The sequence below is a fragment of the Budorcas taxicolor genome, chromosome 1, assembly GCF_023091745.1.
Source record: "Budorcas taxicolor isolate Tak-1 chromosome 1, Takin1.1, whole genome shotgun sequence".
In the NCBI taxonomy this organism is placed as follows: Eukaryota; Metazoa; Chordata; class Mammalia; order Artiodactyla; family Bovidae; genus Budorcas; species Budorcas taxicolor.
In genome coordinates this window covers 121295440-121320274 of record NC_068910.1, presented here as the reverse complement: position 1 = coordinate 121320274, position 24835 = coordinate 121295440, and the positions used below count along the sequence as shown (strand labels likewise).

The window sequence follows — 24835 nt, the reverse complement described above, 5'->3', positions numbered from 1 at the left end:
TGAAGAGCACACAGGTTTCCTTACTCCCAGAGCAAGGGGCAGAAAGCAGACCGAAACTGCCCAGGGCTCTAGATGGTTTCTCACAACCATCCTACCCTGCAGCCCTGCCTGCACAGGCTGCCTACTGCAGTCCCTCTTGCCCTACTGCTGTACCATACTAGGGGCAACGCTGCTGTTTTTGGAAGACTGAGGGATGTGCATACAGAGGAAGTAGAGCCAGCTCAACCATGTTCAGTCTCTGAAAAGCGTAAAGGCAGATTTGGCTGCAAGTGGTCCTGAAGGCAACAAATTGGAAACTGCCTGGGGCTCTGACCGGCTTGCTGGGACTGTCTCAGCATGCAACACAGTCTGAACCCAGTGCCGAAACCAGGCCTTCTAGCTCTGGCTTGCTCTTCTCTAGGGTGGAAGTGCCACTGTGAAGAGAAAGCACACAATCAGAGGGAATGGAACCAGTCTGAATCCAACCCAAAGGGCTTTTGCTCCAGCACCCTGAGAGCTGGGCCTGCCTCCAATAGAGGGATGCCAGTCATTAAGCATAGGAGAAGCCCAGGTTTACCAGAGGCCCTGGCTCCACCTCTCCATCTCGTTGTGACCTCCTACAAAGGTGACAGCTGACAACACACCCCGTGGGAAAGCGCCATCCATGCTCACTTCAGATCCAACTCCCCCACTAAAGCCACTGAGTTCACACAGACTGCACAGGGACACACCCACACAAGGACACACCTTCACAACTGCAACAGGTAACTATCCACCTAATTCCATAGGAACCACAAGGACACACCTTTACAACTGCAACAGGTAACTATTCACCTAATTCCATAGAAACAGAGAAATTTAAACAAAACGAGAAGACATAGCAGTTTGTTTCAAATAGCAGAACAAAAAACAGTGCTGAGAACACCCCTAAAGATTAGATAATTTACCAGGTAAAAAATTAAAAGCATTAATTATGAAAGTGCTTATAACTGTATTTGAAGAAAGAATAGATGGACACAGTGAGAATTTCAACAAGGAACTAGAAAATATAAGAAACCAAAAGGAACCAGTCAGAGCTGAAGAAAACAATAACAGAAATGAAAATACACTAGAAGGAATTAGAAGAAGACGAGTTGATACACCTAGTGATAAGTGATCTAAAAGATAGCAAAAAAGGAAATCACCTGATCATAATAACGAAAAGAAAGACAAATTTTAAAAAATGAGGATGGTTTAAGGAACCTCTGAGACAGTATCAAGCACTATAATATTCACATTATAGGGTTCCCTCAAGAAGAAGAGAGAGAGGGATGGGGTGGGAAATGTATCTGAAGAAGGGAACAGATATCCAGGTACAGGATGCATAGGTAGTCCCAAACGAGATGAACTGAAAAAGATCCACATCAAGATATATCATAGTTAAAATGGCAAATGTTAATTATGAAGAGAACTTTAAAGGCAGCAAGAGAAAACCAGAGCCACATACAAGGGAATCCCCACAAAGTTATCAGTTCTTTTTTCTTCAGAAACTTTGCAGGCCAGAAGGGAGTAGCACGATATATTTAAAATGCTGAAAGGGAAAAACTTGCAACCTAGGATACTCTACCCAACAAGGTTATCCCTCAGAAGTGAAGAAGAGAGGAAGTACTTCTCAGAAAAGAAAATATTGAGTTCATCAGTTCTAAAGTGATCCTAAAAGAAGTGTTCAATGGTCTTCTCTAAGAGGAAAACAAAAGGCTACAACAAGAAGTGAGAATTTATAGGAAAGGAAAAATCCCACAGGTGGGGCAAATTTATAGTAAAGGCTGTGGATAAGTATCGAGCAGGAAGACTGGAAGACAAAAATTGTAAAATCGGTTATAACTACAATAAACAACGAAGGGATAGACATGAAGATGTAAAGCATGACATCCAAAACTCAAAATGTGGGGGAGGGAGTACAAAATGTAGATGTTTCAGAATTTAAATGACTATCACTTTCGAACAAGTAGATAAATATTGAGAGACGATGAAAAAAGAAGATGTGGTATACAGAGACAATGCAATATTACTCAGCTACAGAAAGAATGCCGTTTTCCCATTTGCAGTAACACAGATAGACCTGTAGAATATTATGCTTAATGAATAAGTCAGCTGGAGAAAGACAAATATTGTACATTAGCACTTACATGTAGAATCTAAAAACGAATAAACGTAACAGAAACAGACTCAGAGACATAGAGAACTAACTAGTAGTTACCTGTGGGGAGAGGGGAGAGGGGAGGGACATATAGGAGTAGGGAATTAAGAGGCACAAATCACTACGTACAAAATAAAAAACTTCAATGACATATGGTATAGCACAGGGAATACAGTCACTATCTTATAATAACTTTAAGTGAATATAATCTATAAAAACATTGAATCACCATGTTGTACATCTGAAAGTAATACAATATTGTAAATCAATGGTACTTTGAATAAAATTACATGAAAATTTGAGATTTGCAGAAAAGGAGCATATTTGACTTGGTTTATAACATTTACAAAGTTAGTTCTGTTATTTTTGTAATCTGTCCAGAGAGAAGAGTTTCAGCATCTGAAAATACTAATCTGTTGTGTCTTGTCCTAACTGGGATATATACTTGCATATTTAAAATGATCAAAATAGGTCATTTCTGATTACTTTAAGATTTATTATTTATAATAAATAACTTATCCTCATTTTATCAGGTAATCAAACTGCAACATTCATTTTCTCAGGGATCCATAATATATTATTAATCTCTAATTAATATTTGATTTTGCCTTCCCAAGATCAGACCCTAAATTCAGGAAAACAAATTTTTCAAAGATACCTTTCACACTTGAACTATCTCTAAGTTTTTCCAGAGGACCCTTGGGCAATGACAAAGTTGTTTTTTTTTTTTTTCCTTAATCTTACAAAAAGAATGCTAGAAATATTTGAGGTTTATTCACTACACCCCTTGTATAAACAGCTCAACACTATCAAAAAATGCATAGGAAGATTGCCTTCCCTCATTTAATTTTTTATAGGTAAAATTTTATAAAGCTCAGTGATTGCATACCTATGGAAAGGCCCTGGATATACATCAATATCCTCACCCTCTGTCGTATGTTCTTACCCTTATGTGAAACACTAATTAAATAAGATCAACATCCTATTGCATAATGGAAGATTCAAACTTTCCTTCTTGTTGATCAAGTTTGTTAAATTAACTATAGATTAACCACAGCCACTTGCCCTTACCCTCACCCAGTAGTCTGTGGTTTCCTCTCATGCTTATAGTCTGCTTATAGTCGAGGATGAGCCTTTAACAAAGAAAGACAGTCTCAGAGCCCCACGGACAGAACTTTACCAGACACTCATTACTCTTACTATTTCAAAGAATGGACTTAATGGGCAGAAGCTGACAGAAGAGCTGGCTTTACATAGGCAAGTATCATATAGTACTAGCAACTAAATCAGACTTTCAGGACTTCATTTAGTCCAGAAATAAATGACTATATGAAATCAAATTAATGACTCAAGACTAGAGGAATAAGAATTAATTATATAGAACTCATGGAACTGAAACTGGAAATCTGATTTCCAAACGCAGATATGTGTTTTGGAAAATTATTGGCATTAATCTTAATGTTCTATTTTCTGATGGGGAAAACCCTTTTACCATTCATCTTGATCATTCTCTAACCCTCAATTCAGTTGACTCCGATTTTGCAAACTAAATGAAACATTCTTTCAATGGCAGTCTGTTCTTGGCCTCTCAGAATTCAGGAAGTGATATTTTTTTCTGAGTCACTTTACTTTTTAATGGCAATAACATTATTTGCAAACACTCTATAAGAATCTGTTTTCTGTTTCACTGGGATGTAATCAGACAAACAGACAATGCAATAGCAGTCAAATGTAGATTGTCTTACTTAAAAATAAGCCTCATTTCTTATTACAAGCTCTTGATAAAGGAAAAAGGGTTATAACCTCATATCTGAAGTTAATACCCAAAACCTCTCCTAAGAAGTTGATCTAAGACCTGTTTGTGGCTTATAGGACACCAACCTTACAGGCAGTAAGAAAGGTCACTGGATTGCCAGGAACCTTAGCAGATTTGGGAAAACTAGAGGAAAGAGAACTTTACCAACACTTACACATGCTAAAGATGAAACCTGCTGTCAATGAACTTCAAGTTTGGTTTCTTTTTCCTTAGAACAGAAGACTAAATGAAAGCATTTAAGGAAGACCTCTGGAGAGATGAAGCCACTGAAATGTTTGCTTGCTGCTGCTGCTAAGTCACTTCAGTCGTGTCCAACTCTGCACGACCCCAGAGACAGCAGCCCACCAGGCTCCCCCATCTCTGGGATTCTCCAGGCAAGAACACTGAAGTGGGTTGCCATTTCCTTCTCCAATGCATGAAAGTAAAAAGTGAAAGAGAAGTCGCTCAGTCGTATCCGACTCTTAGCGACCCCATGGACTGCAGCCTACCAGGCTCCTTCGTTCATAGCATTTTCCAGGCAAGAGTACTGGAGTGGAGTGCCATTGCCTTCAGATACCTTAATAAATTATCAGATAGATTCTCTGGTTTTATCAATGAGAGTTGTTCAGTACAGTATAGTGCTAGGTTTGCTATTCACATACAAGAAGGCCTTTATATGCTAATTACAACCTTTTCTAATTTATGTCAGTGAATCAAGCCCAAATATAATGCCTTTTTGTGATCATGAAAAATATTTGGAGATTATGTATGGTAACAAAGAAACTGCTATCCCCACCCACAGGACATCAAGTTCTCTGGGGCATACACATTTGTCTTCATTCACTAGTATATGGATCAGGACATTTGGAAACTCTGTAAGGGCAGACATTAACTGACCAAGAAAAGCTGCAACTGATGCAGATAATTACTTTTCTAAAATTTCAAGAAAATTCTGTCCTGTATAGATGTAAATAGTTTCAGTTCATTATAATCCAAAAGTTAAAATTTTACTGTCTGGTCGCGCATTAACTAGCTTTGTATGGGATTCAGAAATTTTATTCCAGCATACTTTTTTTTAGCAACTAAAATACTTTGATACTCCTATACTTCAGAATATCAGCTCTACCATCCTACTGCTTCCCACACTAAGGAAATCATTAATGAATCAAAATAATCTGACAGGTATTCGCCCTAAGAAACTTATGCTTAAAAGAAAACAGAATAGAAAAATGTGCCAGCTTGTTCTCATTCATTAGTGGGACTCTCCTGTTCCCTCTTACTATTTTCAATATTTTTATAGTAATCATAAATCCGTATTAAAAGACAACTCAGTAACTTTGGGGGACATGCGAAGTTTGTAGTCATTACATGTATTAAGACATGGTTGAAGTATGATGCGTGGTGTGTGTGTATCTGTGTGTATACAGTGCAGAAAAAAGGTTGAGCACCAGTGCGGCAACCTTTCAACTTCTCAGACAACTTGCTACACAGAAAAACTTACTGCCTAATTCCCAGTGAGTTGTCATTTCACTGACTATTACTATCATAGTATATACATTCAAATTTGATGACATAAATAATATATGTCAGTTTTTCCTCATAGTCTTAAAAGTCCCTAAGACTTTTAAAGAAACTCAGTAAAATTCACAACTACCTTTGTTAGATTTATCAAGAGTTTATACTTGTGAGGCCTCTGCAGAGCAATTTAATATAACATTAGGCACATGTAGGCCTTCAAAACAGCCCTATGTGACTAATAATAGTGATTTGGGAAGGGGAAGGTTAGCAGGAGGAAATCTAGGAAGGGACACCAGGAGCTGGCACACTGGGAAATTCCACATGCCCACGTGTATCCTTGGAGCTTGTCTCCAAGAAGCTGCTCAATGAAACAGTGAGGTCAAGTCAGATGAAGAGATTACCAATCGCTCCATCTCCTGCTCCCTGAGTCTCTCCTCCCTCTGCCGCCGGTGATAATCCATCAGGTCGTCTCGTCCGGAAATGGAGCTAATGCTGCTTTTCCGTTCCCGAAGGACAGGCTGGGGGGTTCCTGAGGCCTGTCTGAGGCTGTCCAAGTCTGCATCATCAAACTCGACAGATCCACACGAGAAGTTCCTTCTGGCTGCAAACGCTCGGTCCAGCTCCCCAGGAGGAAACGAATGACCAGGGCTGGTACCCGAGTAGGAAGCCCTGTCAAAGTCGTCAGAGGTGCAGGAGGAGGTGGAGGCCAGAAGCATCTTGCGAGCCACTCGAGGACTGGCAGGCACACTGAGGGTGGAACTCACGTACGGACTGCCCTCGGAGGCAGAGGTTTTGTAGGGCAAAGCTCCTGAGCTCAAAGAAGAAAAATTCAGGTAATTGTCATTGTCTATGATGCTATGAGGTAGATCCTTTTCCCCCAGTTTCGTTCGTTTGGAACTGCCCAGAGAGCTTCTTGGAGGCAGACTGAGGGGTGCCAACTGGTTCTCGGTGGCTCTATGCAACCTGGGGAGAGAGCGGCTGTAGGCGCCCATGTGACTCAGGCTGCCGCTAGAGTACTTCCTGGTTCTTAAACTGATGTTTTCAGATGCCGGGTCCCGGTGTCTGCTCAACTTGGGCTGAAGTGTCAGGTTGTCCTGGATGCTTATTTTCCTGGCTTGCTTTGGGCTTGAAGGCATGCTGGCCGCCCCTGACCTGTTGATGGGCGAGGAGCCAGTGTCACTCAGGGAACTTCCATTCCACATGGTCAGGAGCGAGCCAGATGCTTTTCGGCCTTCCAGCCCTCCGAGAAAGTAGACATTGTCGTGGGATTTATTCCTTGAGCTATATTTGGAATAGGGAGGCTTCTCTGAAAGCCTCAAGGACCTTTCGGCGTCCCGGCCAAGAAAATGATCAAAGTCTGCTCTCCCAAGTGCATATCCACTAAGGGAGGGTGAAGTGCTGCGTAAAGGGGTGGGCGGTTTCATGGAAATACTTTTGTCACTTCCATCGCAAGAGAACTGCTTAGTTCCCTGAATTTTGGCCAAAGAAGGGCTACTTCTGACACTGGTTCCCAAAGGAGAAGGGCTTCTTTTAGCAGGCACAGGTTGTGAGAGGGTTAAATAGGAGCCAGAACAGTCTCCATTGGCTTTAAATCTCAGACTGGAAGAATATTTCTTTGGGCTCAGGCTCTCCATCATGTTTTGGGAATCGTTTTCGAGGGAATTCTCCCCAAAGCCTGCCTCTAAGCTACCATTCTGTAAATCCAGCTGCTTTTGCATGTGGCTCTGCTCTGCCATAATCTTGGAATCTGCAAAGGAAAAAAAGAGAGAGAGAGAGACAGCTTTACTTAACAAATATTTTAAAAGACCAACCACTTGTTAGCCTACATGGGTACACAAACAGGCTGGCAATCTGATACGTTGCTGTTTTAGTAATAAACCTAGTAAAGCTGTCCTGCAAAATGAAGATGACTAAAGACCACTGATCTGGGATGTTTTCTGACCAAAAGAAAAATAATTCAAGAGAACATCAGTGATATTTGAGAGGAACAAATCCCTAATACCAAGTACAGGTGCAAGATGAGGGGGTGATACCTAAAAAAGACAATGACCCTTTAGTGTTCTACTCCCTGGGGGACCACCTGCTTCCTGAGTACCTAGCAAACACCTGAAGGGATGAGGCAACGGGCTTTCCTTTAGATATCTCTGTAAGAAATATTAACCACTCAGAAGTCCTAAGGAAACTAAATTCACATTCTAGCAGAGAAAGAAAATTTTATGATCAATAACATGAGGGTTAGAAGATGATTCTTTACAAGAGGACTATAAGAGTTACCTTCTCAACAAAAAGACTTAAAAAACTCCCTGCATCCATCAGAAAAAGGTAGGTATTTACAATAGTAGAGGGAAGAGTGGTCCCCACATTCCTGACATATCAGTGTCAGGTAGAATATCTAGAAACCTGAAACTGATATATCCTTCAAGTTCCCAGGCATCCCAGAGGCACCACGATCATCCTTGATCTAACTTTCTCCTCTCATGGAAACACCTTTCTCCTCCTTTCACACCCATATGAACCCACACAGCCTTTGAGGTTCAGATCAATATTCTAGTTTCCACAGTGAATAAAAGAATTTTTAAATGGATACACCTGTAAGAATATGTTTTGGACCCTGGTTTGAACAATATTAACTTAAGAAACTAAAGTTATAGTCTATAAAAACGTCTTTTCATTATAAACTAACCCTGCCAATGTGAAAGGTTATATTTTAAACTGATCAAAATGCTTTCTTTAAGTTTTCATCAAAGTGAAGATGCAGTTTAAACATTCCCATTGAACTCAGGCACTGCTAAGACTGTCCTCCAACTTCTTAGGCACCTCAGACACCAGTTACTACATCTCTGTAATATGTGGTATGTAAACAGAATCACATTTGGTTAGTAATAAATATCATAATGTGCTTGTTTCTGTGACTGACATACAAGTTTAAGGAAGAGGGTTATGTACAGTATTTCTATCATATCTCCAGTCCCTCCTGACTCCCACTGTCCCACAGGAGAGACACTCAATGAACACAAGTTTTTAATTATCCATCACAGCCTTCCCTACTCCCTCCCAGCCTCAGATGGAGGATCTTCATCTTGCTTGCTCAGCCTCACAGACTTCCTGGGCAAATGCAGGCAGCCTAATAAGGAACTGCCTTTCACCCACAGAGTCGGGCCAAGAAACAGTCTGGCTGCTTAAATTCTAGTGATGGGCTGAGTCCTCACACCCTCAAAGCTGCAGCTTCCCCTCGACAAGCTCTGCCTTGGGGTCCTTATCCTCCAACCCAAAGCCCTGCCCTTATGAAAAAAAACATGGTTATCTTTTGAACTGGACCTCAAAAAAATTTTTTTAAGATTCTCCTTTAGAATTGCTTCCCAGCTGGGGTCTGGCCCTGCCCTCTGGGTCTTGACAGGTCACAAATGTCCCTCTCAACAATTGTGTGCCACCACCAATTCTGACCTTGAAAGCAACACCAGCCTGGCTCAAGCTATATCTATCTCACCATGTCCCCCATGGAGGACTGAAATCAAGCTGACCTCTATCCAGTCTTGGTTCCTTCTATTTCTGAATAACTGTATCACATGTTGGTTTGCCATGTTGAAATTCCAGCAAACCATGGCCAATTCCCTCATGTCAAATTTTTTTGAATTGAGGAAACAAGGAAGTATGTGGAACCTGAGAACATTACCATGCTATTTATTAAAAGGGAAAATACACGCTAATTTCCCAACAATAGGGAGAAAATTAAAAGCCATAGTATGTCATGAGTGTATATTAAACCACTTAAAATCTTATTTTGAGGTATGTTTACAACATAAAAAGTACATTAATATAATGTTCAGTAAAGTTTTAAAAACCATACATACAATGAGTGCAGCCTTATATACACACCCACCTATACTTATCAATTACACACAGATGTTTAAGCCAGAATCTAAGGAGTCATCATTGGTCTCCTCTATCATTATATCCTCTATCCTCTACCATCTGTCACTTCTTTATTCCCTCCTTTCTCATTTTATCCATCAACAAATCCTATTGCTACCCCCGTATTACAAGCCAGTATCTTCTCTTTCCTCTTCCATATGCTATATGCTCATTTTACAACAATAACAATGGAATGAAATAAATCACACTAGTGATTTTTAATTCCTCTTTCTCAAACTAGTTTGTATTTTTCACATTTTATACCATGTGTTTGGGTTGCCTTTACAATGAATGAAAAAATTAGTGTAAAATGCTAACATACAATCTGAAGCAATACTTCACTTTTAAGTTGGGTAGATATTCATTTTTCCTAAGCTCTTGTCCAATTTTTGAGCCAGACACTAATTCTTCCAAAAAAAAAAAAAAGGTTAGGCCTTGCAGATGCCGCCACCCCGGAGCCTCTCTTGCTGTCTAGCCATGGTCAACCCCACTGTGTTCTTCGACATCGCTGTCGATGGCAAGCCCTTGGGCCGCGTCTCTTTTGAGCTGTTTGCAGACAAAGTTCCAAAGACAGCAGAAAACTTTCGAGCTCTGAGCACTGGAGAGAAAGGATTTGGTTATAAAGGTTCCTGCTTTCACAGTATAATCCCGGGATTTATGGGCCAGGGTGGTGACTTCACACGCCATAATGGTACTGGTGGCAAGTCCATCTATGGCGAGAAATTTGATGATGAGAATTTCAGAAGCATACAGGTCCTGGCATCTTGTCCATGGCAAATGCTGGCCCCAACACAAACGGTTCCTAGTTTTTCATCTGCACTGCCAAGACCGAGTGGCTGGATGGCAAGCACCTGGTCTTTGGCAAGGTGAAAGAGGGCATGAATACTGTGGAAGCCATGGAGCGCTTTGGGGCCAGGAATGGCAAGACCAGCAAGATCACCATTGCTGACTGCGGACAAATCTAATAAATTTGACTTGCATTTTACTTAACCACCAGGAGAACACCCCTTCACCCCATCTGCTCGAAATATCCTATAATCTTTGTGTTCTCACTACAGTTCTTTGGGTTCCGTATTTTCCTTATTCCCCCTCCAAGTTTAGCTGGATTGCAAAGTTAAATTTATGATTATGAAATAAAACTAAACAATTAAAAAAAAAAGGTTAAAGAACTTCTTGATCAGACTAACTTAATATGTCAGTTGAAGCCTTCGATGTTTTCTTCCAAATCTAAAAGATTCAGGGGAAAATCATAATTATACAAGTCTGATGGCTCAGACAGTAAAGAATCTATCTGCAATGCAGGAGACTCAGGTTTGCTTTCCAGGTCGGGAAGATCCCCTGTAGAAGGGATTGGCTACCCATTCCACTATTCTTGCCTGGAGAATTCCATGGACAGAGGAGCCTAGCAGGCTATAGTCTATGGGGCCACAAAGAGTCAGACACAACTGAGAAACTAATACTTTCACTTTACTGCGACCATTTCATACTTTGTACATCTGAAAGTGTAGAAGCAAACACAACTAATACATTTCCCTAATCACTTCCCTAACATGAATAAATGAACAGAGTGTTACCCAAAAGGTCTCCAGATGTTTACTGAATATAGCTTAGATAATAATGTTAGTTTGCTCATTTTTAAAATGTAGTTATTAGATTATTGCATTACTTGAGGTGATTCTGCTCATGGTATAGAAAAAATTAAAATCCTAACAGGTAGTTTTAGGTACTTCATTCATTAATCAGCCCTGGGATTTCTTTGGAAGGAATGATGCTGGAGCTGAAACTCCAGTACTTTGGCCACCTCATGCGAAGAGTTGATTCATTGGAAAAGACTCTGATGCTGGGAGGGATTGGGGGCAGGAGGAGAAGGGGAGACAGAGGATGAGATGGCTGGATGGCATCACTGACTCGATGGACGCGAGTCTGAGTGAACTCTGGGAGTTGGTGATGGACAGGGAGGCCTGGCGTGCTGCGATTCATGGGGTCACAAGGAGTCGGACATGACTGAGCGACTAAACTAACTAACTGACATCTCAAAAGCCTCCTGATGAAAGCGAAAGAGGAGAGTGACAAAGTTGGTTTAAAGCCCAACATTCAGAAAACTAAGATCATGGCATCTGGTCCCATCACTTCATGGGAAATAGATGGGGAAACAGTGGAAACAGTGTCAGACTTTATTTTTTGGGGCTCCAAAATCACTGCAGGTGGTGATTGCAGCCATGAAATTAAAAGACGCTTACTCCTTGGAAGAAAAGTTATGACCAACCTAGATAGCATATTCAAAAGCAGAGACATTACTTTGCCAACAAAGGTCCGTCTAGTCAAGGCTATGGTTTTTCCAGTAGTCATGTACGGATGTGAGAGTTGGACTGCGAAGAAAGCTGAGTGCCGAAGAATTGATGCTTTTGAATCGTGGTGTTGGAGAAGACTCTTGAGAGTCCCTTGGACTGCAAGGAGATCCAACCAGTCCATTCTAAAGGAGATCAGTCCTGGGTATTCTTTAGAAAGACTGATGCTAAAGCTGAAACTCCAATACTTTGGCCACCTCATGTGAAGAGTTGACTCATTGGAAAAGACCCTGATGCTGGGAGGGATTGGGGGCAGGAGGAGAAGGGGAGACAGAGGATGAGATGGCTGGATGGCATCACTGACTCGATGGACATGAGTTTGCGTGAACTCCGGGAGTTGGTGATGGACTGGGAGGCCTGGTGTGCTGTGATTCACGGGGTTGCAAAGAATTGGACATGACTGAGCAACTGAACTGAACTGAACATCTCAGACACTGACTTAACAGGCATTGGTGTTGCTCACCATTATTTCTGTTCTTTCCTTTCAGAAACACTGCAGTGTTGTTCTTCCTCATCCTTATGACATTAGGTGTGGCTATGTCCCTTGCTTTGATCAAGGAAATATGAGAGAAAGTGATGTGTCAGTTCCAAGCTGAAACATCAAGAGCTGGCATGATTCACCATTTCCATACCCGTCTTGTGTCCAAGTCTGTAAACGCTTCCTTAGCCTACCTCCCTCAGTGATGATAATGGGGAAGAGGGCCTTCGCCAATCCAGGATTGTCTTAAGCCACTGAGATTTGAGAGTTGTTTGTTACTATGAAGGTGCTAATCTTCATTAAGTGCCTACTATAAACCAGGCTTTGAGCTAGGCCCTGGAAAGTATGTGGTCAAAGATAGTATTTCCTGCTAATACACAGCTTACAATCCAAAGTGGCAAATACATGTATGAATAAATGCTATACAGTGTGATGCACGCCTTAATAGAGGACTGATTGACAGGTTGGTAAAGGACTGATTGACAGATGGAGGGGAGCTAACCCAGTGAGAGGGATAGTCTGGGTAAGTTATGATAGGAAGAAATGACAATGGAGTTAAGTCCCACTGAAAGAAAGAGAATCTGATGGGTATTATCCAATGATAGCATAAAGTTACCTCCACACCTAAAATTTTGAAGTTTTAAAAATATAAACAAAATCTCAAGCCCATCTGAGGTCAGACTACTGGTACATCCAGGAAACATTCTGTCTCTGACAGAATTAATAACAAAAATTGTGTAGAAAAAAGCAAGTTATTTTCTATATTTATTAACTATGTATTTCTCTCTCATAGTTACCTAAATCTTTTCCCATCGACACCATCATGTAAGATATGTTCTGTGGGGTCCAAGTCTATGCCTATCTTAGGTGTGGTTTAAATCTGACAGCAATCCTCCAACCATTTAGGGTATTTTAGACAAGGAGACAAAGGGAAATCCGTCAAGTCAGATGTTAGAATAACACTAAAGCCAGTTAGTGGGCAAAGCTCTGGTTGTAAGGTAATGCATACAAAATAGGAAACAGAATTAAGTGCAAGATAGGAATCCAGAAAGCAAGCCAGAGCAGATGCTATGCAATGGAAGCTAGAAACTAAGCCCTGAGCCCAGAACTCTGCATTTTCAAAATTTACTCTAATGGTACAGAATTGAATGTTTTACACCTCATGTCAAAATGAATACATAAAAGTTTAATTTTTAACTGAGCAGTATATGACATTAATGTCATCTTAGATGATAAAATGTGTTAATATATTTCAACCTGTTTGCAGTTGCAAATGCTGCTCAATCACCCAAATGAAATATTACCAAACTCTGTTTCTTCTTCCTTTGAGCCAACAAAACTAGAGAGTATCAAACCACTATAGGGTATTCTTACTACCCTACAGGGTGCCGACACTTGGTCCCCCCCCCCCCTTACGTGTACATTTTTTTAATCAAAAAATGTGATTATTGGGAATTCCCTGCCAGTCCAGTGGCTAGGACTTCATGCTTCCACTGCAGGGGACATAGATTTGTTTCCTGGTCAGGGAACTAAGATCCTGCATGCTGCACAACACAGCCAATTCAGCCAAAAAGGAAAAAAAAAAAAAACAAAGAAACATAATATAATTATTGATGCAGTTTAGCTGGCCAAACAAAATACCAAAACATTCCACAGTAGTGCTGGCTGAAAGATTAGGTTCACAGTCTGTAGGGAAGAGACAAGTAGGCCATTTGCAAATAATAAATCACATCCAAGAAACAGTCATGCAACATTTCTCCACCATACATATTGCAGAAGAAAGTTACAGATGATCTGGATCGAAGAACCTTCTAGAGGATATTTTAAGATATTCATGCTCCATACTCTATAGTTTTTCATTTCAGCCTTTTTGGGTTTGTTAATGATGTGTAAGAAGTCGTGCATTTAAAGATTTGTCATCAAGTATAAACATGTAATTCACTCAAGTTACTGAAGCTGAGTGTACCAGCCATAGCTGAATATATATGTATGGATCCTTGTGTCAGTTTGAGATCTTCAAGACTTAATTCCACAAATCAATTCTACTCAAAAGGTGGAGAATCACACAGGTGCCTTTCTGACCCTAGGAGTGACAATAGTGGGTCATGATATCTCTCTCCTTCCCTACTTCCAGGGTATTCTTTTCATCGTGGGTGAGATCATAAGAGTGGAGGCCTAGAGATGGGAAGAGTATGCTGCTAAGCCACTTCAGTCGTGTCCGACTCTGAGCGACCCCATAGATGGCAGCCCACCAGGCTCCCCCGTTCCTGGGATTCTCCAGGCAAGAACACTGGAGTGGGTTGCCATTACCTTCTCCAATGCATGAAAGTGAAAAGTGAAAGTGAAGTCACTCAGTCGTGTCCAACCCTCAGCGACCCCATGGACTGCAGCCTTCCAGGCTCCTCCTTCCATGGGATTTTCCAGGCAAGAGTACTGAAGTGGGCTGCCATTGCCTCCTCCGAAACATACAACAGGAAGTAGTAACATATTTTCAATGAGATGAAACGAAGGCAAGGAGAGCAGAGGCAGGAGGGCAGAGGATATACAATGGGAAGCACTGGGTTTAATTCCCCAGGAGAGAGGGAGATAGTGACATGATAGACCCTGCAGATAGTGCATCAGAGACTGCAGTTGAGGTTAGGGAAAGAAAGCAGAAGAACTAGAACAGTGGGAAGTGAAAAGGGGCTATCAAAGTGACACACAAGTAGAAGCACAGCAGGAAAGATGTCTGTATTAACACGTGTAAAAGAGGAGGCGAGGAAGATTCCACGGTTTCCAGACTGGATTCTTGATCTCCACTGCTGTTTCTTTTTGGTTTCCTGGTGGCTCAGAGGGTAAAGCGTCTGCCTGCAAGGCGGGAGACCTCAGTTCGATCCCTGGGTTGGGAAGATCCCCTGGAGAAGGAAATGGCAACCTACTCCAGTACCCTTGCCTGGAGAATCCCGTGGACGGAGGAGCTGTAATAGGCTACAGCCCATGGGGTTGCAAAGAGTCGGACACGACTGAGCGATTTCACTTTCACTTTTCACTTTCACATTTTTGTAAACAAAAAAGAAGTCTCAGGGAAATTATAAAATCACTGCATTATGTTATTGTGGAAGCAAAACAGTCCCTAGGGCCCTAATGGCTCCATACACTTTATGCAGATGAAGAGAAAGAGAACCGGGCATGGAAAAGGGAAGAAGCCATCTGGTGCCCATCTGAGAGAAAAGACAACCTGGGGACGTCTAAACAGGAAAGAAGTTAGTGTGTGTTGAAACGTCTGGGCTTATTTTTCAATCCATAAATTTAATCCCTCCAGAGCGCTTGTTATTTTTATCACCTGAAATGTATGTCATCTTATTGTCAATTAGAGAATGCCAGGAGTCACTTAGAGATCTTTGGAAGGTAGCATAGCAAGTCACAGTACATTTTTCCCTTGAGAAGTAAATTACTGGAAAAACTAATCTCAAGCATGATGTTTGCAAGTTTCTGGTAGATTCTTTTTTCTTTGGCACAATGCTGGTGTGCGTTTTAAAAGATAATTTTCCAGCTCTATTTGTACCAAATAACATCATAGTGAGGTTAATCCTAACCAAACCGTGAGTCACCAGTGGTGAGCTTCAGAGCACTGTGATGGCCAGAGCTGTAGGGATCTGGCTTTCAAGATAATGAAAACACACCCAGGGAGCAAAGTTTTAAAAAACAAACCAATTAAAATGAAGCATCTGTTGTGTTGTGTGTACTGTTTTAGAGGACAGAGATTTAAAGTCTGGCATATATATAAGTTCAGTTTTCCAGGTAATTTACACCAAGAGTTTGGAGAATCCTTACACAATAAAACATGTTACTTGTCATTTTATATTGCCATGCACAAACACTTCTCAGGATCATACAATATAGCAGGAATTAATCAAAAGGGGACTGCTAGAGCAAGTCACCAAAAAGCAGAAACCTTTTCATATTGCTGGGGAAAGGACGTAGACTGGCGTGGCACGTTGGCATGCTCACTCGGTTGTGTCCGACTCTTTGCAACCCCATGGACTGTACCCCGCCAGGCTCCTCTGTTCATGGAATTCTCCAGGCCAGAATACTGGAGTGGGTTGCCATTCCCTTCTCTAGGGAATCTTCCTGACCCAGGGATAGAGCATGCCTCTTCTGCATTGGCAGGTGGATTCTCCTTTTTTTCAGGCGGATTCTTTATCACTGAGCCACTGGGTACAGAAGCAAACTCAGAACAAGAATCTTAAAACTCAGGAAGGTTTAGGTTAAAATTTCCACCTTATGAAAAAGTTTGAGTTTCTGTCTTGTCCTACAGGAGCCTTAGAGCTGAGGAGCTGGCTCTGGGAGCATATTTTGTCACAGACAGTGGTTGAAGACTGGTGTTTAAGCTCTCCTGGTGCACTGGTGGTCCACAGGCCAGCCTCTTTCAGCACTGATGTTTATGGTATGGCAATGTTTGAAAGCACACACTGATGACATGGAATTGAATTCAGACACCGGCTTAGAGCAGTCTGTCAGAGGCATGCCATTGTCTGTGTGCATGGTGGGGAGGACTGGGGGGGCAGATTCTGTGATGACGATAGGGCCTGAGGGAGGAAGCTTTAGAGGACTGAATAGGAAAAACGAAGACATCTATTTCAGCCCCAAACTCCAAGCTTAAGAACGGAGAACAATGGACACAAAACCTTCCTTTTTCCACTAATCTCAACATGAAAACGTGATGGGGGGAGGGTAAGTAGAAGCTTCAGGAACACACACTTCCTTGTCTAGCAATATTCTCATTTCAGAAACCCTGAAGCAGCCTGTCTTCCCCACCCTCTGTTATCCAAACACTATCCTCTGTTAAACCATCAGTCCTCTCAACTCTGCTTTTACAAACATACGCTCCTTTTTCACAAGTATTTCCTCTCATCACTAAATCCTCAATCTCCGGCATCTCTGCACACAAACCATATCTCTCCACACAACCCCACACCCATTGGCAAACACCTCCCCCTCCAGCATATATTCCCGGATGCTCTCTTCTTCAAAGAACCCCTCCCATCCAGCATCCCAAAACTTGAGCCTCCCCACTGTCTCAACACCCACCTGTATAGAACTGCATCTCCCACTCATACAACCCAGCTTCCTAATCTCTGTTCCTTTAAACTCTCCCACCACACCCAAGATTTTACATCTCAGCGCAGGAAAGAAAAAAAAAATTTTTAATGAAATAAAATAAAAAAACCAAAAGCCTGTGAGTAGACATAGTGCCCTTATTGGTTCTTTGCAAACATACAGAGCAGCAAATGGACTGTCATTCCTTGTTCCTTACACCATGTTCTTTATCATTTAAAGATCTGCCTCTTTGAACAAATTATTATTATCTACTAGATACATGTAGATAGGCTGATTATCTCCAAGGAGATTTTTATCTCTCAAAAAATCCAGAAAAGCAGTATCACAGGAACAAATGTATTTTAATGGCAGCATAAGGAGGCTGAGCGCCGAAGAATTGATGCTTTTGAACTGTGGTATTGGAGAAGACTCTTGAGAGTCCCTTGGACTGCAAGGAGATCCAACCAGTCCATTCTGAAGATCAGCCCTGGGATTTCTTTGGAAGGAATGATGCTGAAACTGAAGCTCCAGTACTTTGGCCACCTCATGCGAAGAGTTGACTCATTGGAAAAGACTGATGCTGGGAGGGATTGGGGGCAGGAGGAGAAGGGGACGACAGAGGATGAGATGGCTGGATGACATCACGGACTCAATGGACGTGAGTCTGAGTGAACTCCGGGAGTTGGTGATGGACAGGGAGGCCTGGCGTGCTTCGATTCATGGGGTCTCAAAGAGCAGGACATGACTGAGCGACTGAACTGAACTGAACTGAACTGAAGGAGGATGTTTGGTTCCTGCAGACTGAGCCCGTTACAACAGTAAATCTCATGTGTGCAGATGCTTACACACACTCACAGACACACAGAGACAGACACGCACGGCCCACACGCCTATAGCAGTCTAAAAGGCACAAAGGCTTTGTGAGTGCCAGAGGAGGCTCTTCAGAACCCAGGGAAGCTGAGGCATCCTCAGAATTTGCCAGGTGTTGGGGTCATGCACAGCGGGCTGGGGAGAAAGGGAGGACCACTGGAATGCCAATAGGATCTCAGGACACTGATCACACAGTTTCTTTCTGGATTTTCCTGTTTTCCCTTTTGAATTTTTATTTGATTATGTTTTGAAAAACATCTAAAAGAAGAGGTAAGGGTGACCATTAAGGAAAGAACAAAAGTATCAGATGATGCCACAGGGAGGAAGGAAGCACAGAAGGGAGTGGAGAGTGATGAGGGGACGGGGGAGGCAAGGAGAGATGGAAGACGTGATGACAAAAAGTAAGACAAACAAAAAAGCTTCAGCTTCTTCCTATCACAATAAAGGAGTCTAACCCCATGATGGCTTTCCAGGTGGCTCTATGGTAAAGAATCCGCCTGCCAATGCAGGAGACAAAAGAGACGTGAGTTCGATCCCTGAGTCGGGAAGATCCCCTGCAGTATAAAAGGCAACCCACTCCAGTATTCTTGCCTGGGAAATCCCATGGACAGAGGAGCCTGGCAGGCTGCAGTCCATGGGGTTGCAAAGAGTCAGACACATCTGAGCAACTGAGCACAAGCAGCTGGCACAGGAACCCCATGCCACCATTCCTTTCTGTCATTTCTAGCCTACTGAAGTCTAAGCTCTGCCAAAAAAAAAACACTCTAGATGGATATCCAATGGTTCCTAACGGTAACCACAATCAACAGTAATAACCATATTCAAATGAAGATCTGTATCCCCTGTGATCAGAAGCGACGTTTTACAAAGTCTAGATTGTTTTATATTAGGAATTATCAAGAATCTTTGAGGACTCATTAAACAAAGTAAAACATCGATTATAGAGATTTTAAATAGTTTTGTGCTAGTCCCTTGAATAAAACTTGTCTGTATGAACTTGAAAATATTCTTTAACTATCCAACAAATTTGGCACCGCATTTCCTACAATAACTCTTCAGCCAGGGATACAGGCAGAGGAGGAAGGACAAAAAACAGGAACAACCTCAAAAATCAACTGGGTCATTCAAATTCCCTTCCTACCTGCAAAATTCTTGACTTTTACCTAAATATGGCAGACGTGACTTTTTCCAGCTGGACACATGTTTGCATCTGTGTCATTATTACGTAGTTTTGGGCTTCCCTGGTGGCTCCGATGGTAATGAACCTGCCTGCAATGCAGCAGACCCAGGTTTGATCCCTGAGTCGGGAAGATCCCCTGGAGAAGGGCAGGGCAACCCACTCTAGTATTCTTGCCTGGAGAAGCCCATGGACAGAGGAGCCTGGAGGGCTACAGTTCATGGGATCACAAAGAGTCAGACATGACTGAGTGACTAACAGTTTACTTTCAAAGCAGCTTTAGCAATGTCTGAAAAAGACACAATATTCATGTAGTAAGTATATATATGCTGCTGCTGCTGCTGCTGCTACGAATATATATATATCTTAAAAATTAAGTTTAACACAGCTCGATGGACAGGGAGGCCTGGTGTGCTGTGATTCATGGGGTCGCAAAGAGTCGGACACAACTGAGTGACTGAACTGAACTGAACTGATGGTAGGAAAGTTCTCAAATTAAAAGCAGGCTGTCTCCAACTATAGAAAATTAAAAGAACAGAGGAATATGAAACACACCATAGAGATGTTATCACTTAAATCTAAAACATGGGAAGTCTACAGAAAAATAACCAATGTCTTCAAGCAGCAAATGGTAAGAAAAGAAAAATAAGAGAGGGAACTGTTCTAGAGACCAAGGAAACATGTTATTAAGCTGCTAAACTGTATCCAGTTCTTTTGCAACCCCATGGACTATAGCCCACCAGGCTCCTCTGTCCGTGGGATTTCCCAAGGAAGGATACTGGAGTGGGTTGCCATTTCCTTCTCCAAGGGAATCTTCCCAGCCCAGGGATCAAACCCGCATCCCCTGAATTGCAGGTGGATTTTTTACCACTGAGTCACCAGGAAGGCCCAGGAGACATACCAACTAACAATTAAATACAATGCGCAGGCTGTGTTTAGATCTTGTCTTGAAAAATCCAACTATTAAATGAAAAATTTATGTGACAATCAGAGAATCTGAACACTGGAAAAAAGATATTTTAATTACTGGCTTTTTTTTTTAGGTGTAATAATGATGTTGTTGGACTTTTTAAACATCCTAAACTCTTAGATTTACATTTTTATGAATAAAATACTACAGTATTTCGAATTCGCTTGATAACAATCTGTTTTGGGCAAGTAAGGTCTACAGATGAAACAAGATTATCATATGTACATAACTTGAAACTGAATGATGGGTACTTGGGATTTCACTGTATTCTTCTTCTAATTTTTATGTACATTTACAATTTTCCATAACAAAATATTTAAAAAGTAAAAGATGTGTGCATTCTAAAAATCAAATATGAATAAAAATATAAACTTCCCTGGTGGCTCAGACTGTAAAGAATCTGTCTGCAATGCAGGAGACCCGGGTTCGATCCCTGGGTCGGGAAGATCTCCTGGAGAAGGAAATGGCAATCCACTCCAGTACTATTGCCTGGAAAATCCCATGGACAGAGAAGCCTGGTAGGCTACAGTCCATGGGGTCGCAAAGAGTCGGACACAACTGAGCGACTGCACTTCACTTCACATACTAACTTAAAAATTATAGTGGCTCACTTTACAAAGAAGGATGTGTTTATACCAGTGGCTCCTGGCTGATTTTTTAAAAAGCACGAAACACTAATCCTCTATCATGTTGAATTAAGCTCCTAAAAGCTTATTTTTAAAAATTAACTTGAAGAAACTTAAAAGGAAATGCACTGCCTAGATTACAAGTATTAGATTACTATATTTAGGATACTTGCAAGATAATGAATGGTAGGTAGTGGTATCTAAATTTCATTACTATGTGTATTCAAATAAAATCCATCTCTTCAGAAAGTTAAAATATAAACACAAAAACTGCCATACCTGTGATATCTTGAAGACTTTCAGCCTCAAAAACATTAAAACAAACACACACTTTATAAATTCTTAAATTATGTGGTGGCTTCTCTGAAAGTGGGAAAGTTCTTTGGGTAGGAAATTAAAAACCCGTATTTTCAGGGTTCTTTATAGAATCCTAAGGTAGCTTCAGTTGAAGAAAAAGGTTTCTAAAATTTTCCCAAATAAAGTAAATATTTCCAGATGTTTTTTACTCCTGATCATCAGCATAATTCATCCCCGGGTGTAGGTGATTCTGATTGTAGCCTCTGAAGAATCCTCCCACATCATGTGACCACCACAGTGAAGACAAAGCGAAGAAGCAGAGGCACAGAATAACTAAGTTGGAGGTGTTGAACGTCTGGGCTTCCCAGGTGGCAAAGTGGTAAAGAATCCGCCTGCAATGCAGGAGCTGCGAAAGATGGGGTTTTGATCCCTGGGTCGGGAAGATCCCCTGGAGGAGGGCATGGCAACCCACTCCAATGTTCTCGCCTAGAGAATCCCACGGACAGAGGAGCCTGGCGGGTTACTGTCCACGGGGCCGTAGAGTCAGACACCACTGAGCACGTACTTCCTTGAATGTCAGGGAGCAGACGTCTTACTTGCTGAAGCAAAGAGGCACTCGAGGAAAAAGCATTCTTTAAAGCCAATTTTATCCAAGAAAAATTATTGACCCTGGGATCACATGGAGATAAAGATGGTCTCTCTTGACCCTGAAACCACCTATCTGGGCTGGAATTGGAAGCTGAGAGTCTGTGGGATCAAACTCTGATCTCTACACCATCCCGTCCCCAGTCCACACTACCAATCAAAATAAATTCTTTTAAAAGTCAGTGTCTATTTCTTCAAAGTAACGTTCACCAAACCCAAACGCCCTAGGTTCCTCATTCCCTTACCCAATATTTATGAGCTGGAAATAGTCAGGAACTTCTATGGACAAAGAAGCCTGGTGGACTACAGTCTATGGGGTCGCAAGAGTCAGACACAACTTAGTGACTAAACCACCACCAGGCAAGCTCAGGAAAGATGGAACAAACACAAGTTGACCACATCATCCATGGTTATAATGTTTTCCCATTTACCTAAAAAAAACTGAATGCTTAGGCTAAAAATACTATAAAGTAAGCAAAACAATAATGAAATCATCTCTTCATTGCTTAACTGCAGATTATGCAAAGTGGGTGGTACAGACACTTAATTTTTTCCTTTCCTATTACCTACTTTTTAACCATTTATTTCGATGGAAGGAAAAGGAAAAAAGGACATGAACTAGCAAAGCTCAATAAACAACTGACTACACTAAATTTAATCGATGCTGTTTTTTACATCTGCCCAAAAGACCTAATTAAGGAAATGGTTACATTACGATGTCTTTTTATTGTAGTGGCCAATCTAGTGCAAAGAATACTGGATGGGCTGCCAGAAACACGAGTCAGGAGACTCATCCCTAGTCCTGGTTCTGCCAAAATAACCAACAGAAGAAAGAGCCAGAGCAAGTCACTTGGCTTGTCTTCACCTTGTTTTAGCAGAGGTTTCCCCATATTTAAAATGGTGAGGGTGAACTAGATGCTTTTCTGTTTCAACTTTCTCGGCTCCCACAGGCACAGGTTAAGTAACACAGGAGTGCCATTTATACAATGCAGGAAATGGAAATGATCACAGGACACAAACACGTTTCAGTGATAAGGCGGCAGCTACCTAACTGGGAAAGGACTGCACTGGCACTGTTGCCCATGACCTTTCAAGGGCATGGTAAATTATTTCAGCACAACATAGAAAAAAAAGCCTGGTCAGAGCTATGTTAGTGTAATATGATATGGGAATTTGATTTAGCATGATGTATAAGAAATATTTTGTCTACATTCCCATGGTTTGCAATTTCCTTACTAAATCTTGAGCTGTTTTTTGAAGACCTACTTCTGCAATGACGTAAGCAGTGTGGCAGCCAGACCTCACTTCCCAAGCCCCCTCTGACTATCGCTTGGCTACAAAGCACAACTCAGGCTACATTTGAACTGGGCAAAACAAGGCAGAAGTTGGCTTTCCTTTGCTTTTACCTGCCTTTGTTTCAGCAATTTAGTGATCAAGAAACAAGTCTAGGAGAAATCTTTTAACTTTCAGCTTTTTTTCCCCTTCCATATGCTAATTCTACAAGCATATCGCCATCTGGATTGATCATACGCTGCTTGCAAACAAAATAAGATGATCAACACTGATTTCCACGGAACTCTAGATTTGGCAGCAAGTCTTAGAAAAAGCTGACCCCACTTGAGGTAACAATATTAAATATTGGAATAAACTAACTTTTCCTTCCCCTTAATTTGCAAAGTAAGGAAAAACCGATATTCTAATAAATCAACCCACTCACACTAAGCAAAACAAGTATCTTTTGTTAAAAAAAAACCCTCTCAACAAGTCTCCCTATAACTTAGCCTGTTGCTCTATGTCTTATTTATCTGTTTCTTTGTATGGAAAGCTTCTCCAGTCCCTAGCCTTTCCACTGAATCTCAACAAAATTATTTTTATACTTGGGTTTCTCCTGTGGACCATTAGCTGCTATAGATAACAACCTTGCCTTTAAAGCAGATACAGCAAAAAGGTTCTCATCAACATCTAAGAAACATTCCTAAATATCATGAGACTAGCTGTGCACACTAACTTCCAGAAGAATTTGAATTCCTGGGTGGCAGAGACAAGTTCTGCCTTACTTATTTTGAAGGGGTGTGAAAACCTGAGCTACCCTTTCCGGTTTTACTCACTTTCAAAAGACAGGAAATCATATTAATCAAATGCCAATAAATAGTTCCAGTCAAAATTATAAAGAAAAACACACACTCATCTTCTGTCCCATCACCTGAAAAATAAGTAACAAGAATGACGAGATGAAAAGTGATCATGAAAAGGATGCTATGCCCCTTTACTGCAACACCTGCAGAGAGCAGACCTCTTAAAAAAGTCATCACTTCTGAATCATTTCTAAATATACTACTATGTACTTGGCCTTGAGGTACACCCATTGGCTACTTGTTGAAACGATAAGAACTTACCGCAGTGAGGTTCAGAGCTCTTCTAGGAAAGGCACACTAAAGAATTCTCCTATATTGCCAGAACCTCCCAGATTTGAGGCATGTAACTACCCTGGCAGGACCACTCAGCACACAGAACTGAAACCCATAATTACAGGCCTAATGGGTAATCATAGCCATGTAAATGCGAGAGCTGCCATATGTGCACAGCTTTTCTGATCACCAAAAGCTCACTGAGATAACTCCTGTCTGTAAGCAGAACCATTCACAAAGACCATGCCTTTGAAACTCTCCCAGGAAGTGAACAAAAACTTTATGTTAACTATCAATTTTTCCCCATTAAGTAAACAGAGGGAATAGTAGAGACCAGGAGTGTAAGAGAAAGTAACAATGAAAGAGGAGGTCTGGTTTGTAGGTTGTAGCAAACCAAGTGAGTGAATTCAAATAAGAGGATTTCTAAGATTCCTTTTACCCTCATTATTATTTTGCCCTATTCCCCCAGAGAAGTGCCATGCTTGAACTGACTTCGGATTCCTAAGCCAAGTTCTACACAAACATCATATTTATCTTAGATATCCACTCATCAA

General features: G+C 41.4%; 1 protein-coding gene and 1 pseudogene across 1 annotated transcript in view; one reads left to right on the top strand and one right to left on the bottom strand.

The window, feature by feature from the left end:
- The window catches only part of PHLDB2 (pleckstrin homology like domain family B member 2), a 90981-nt gene extending 83763 nt beyond the window's left edge, over positions 1–7218 (bottom strand). Inside the window, exon 1 of the mRNA XM_052651140.1 lies at positions 5873–7218. Within this exon, the coding sequence (XP_052507100.1) occupies positions 5873–7207 (1335 nt within the window). The 5' untranslated portion in view covers positions 7208–7218. The remainder of the gene's footprint in view (positions 1–5872) is intronic.
- Positions 7219–9833: 2615 nt separating this feature from the next.
- LOC128058718 (peptidyl-prolyl cis-trans isomerase A-like) lies at positions 9834–10348 on the top strand (annotated as a pseudogene).
- The last annotated feature ends 14487 nt before the right edge of the window (positions 10349–24835 follow it).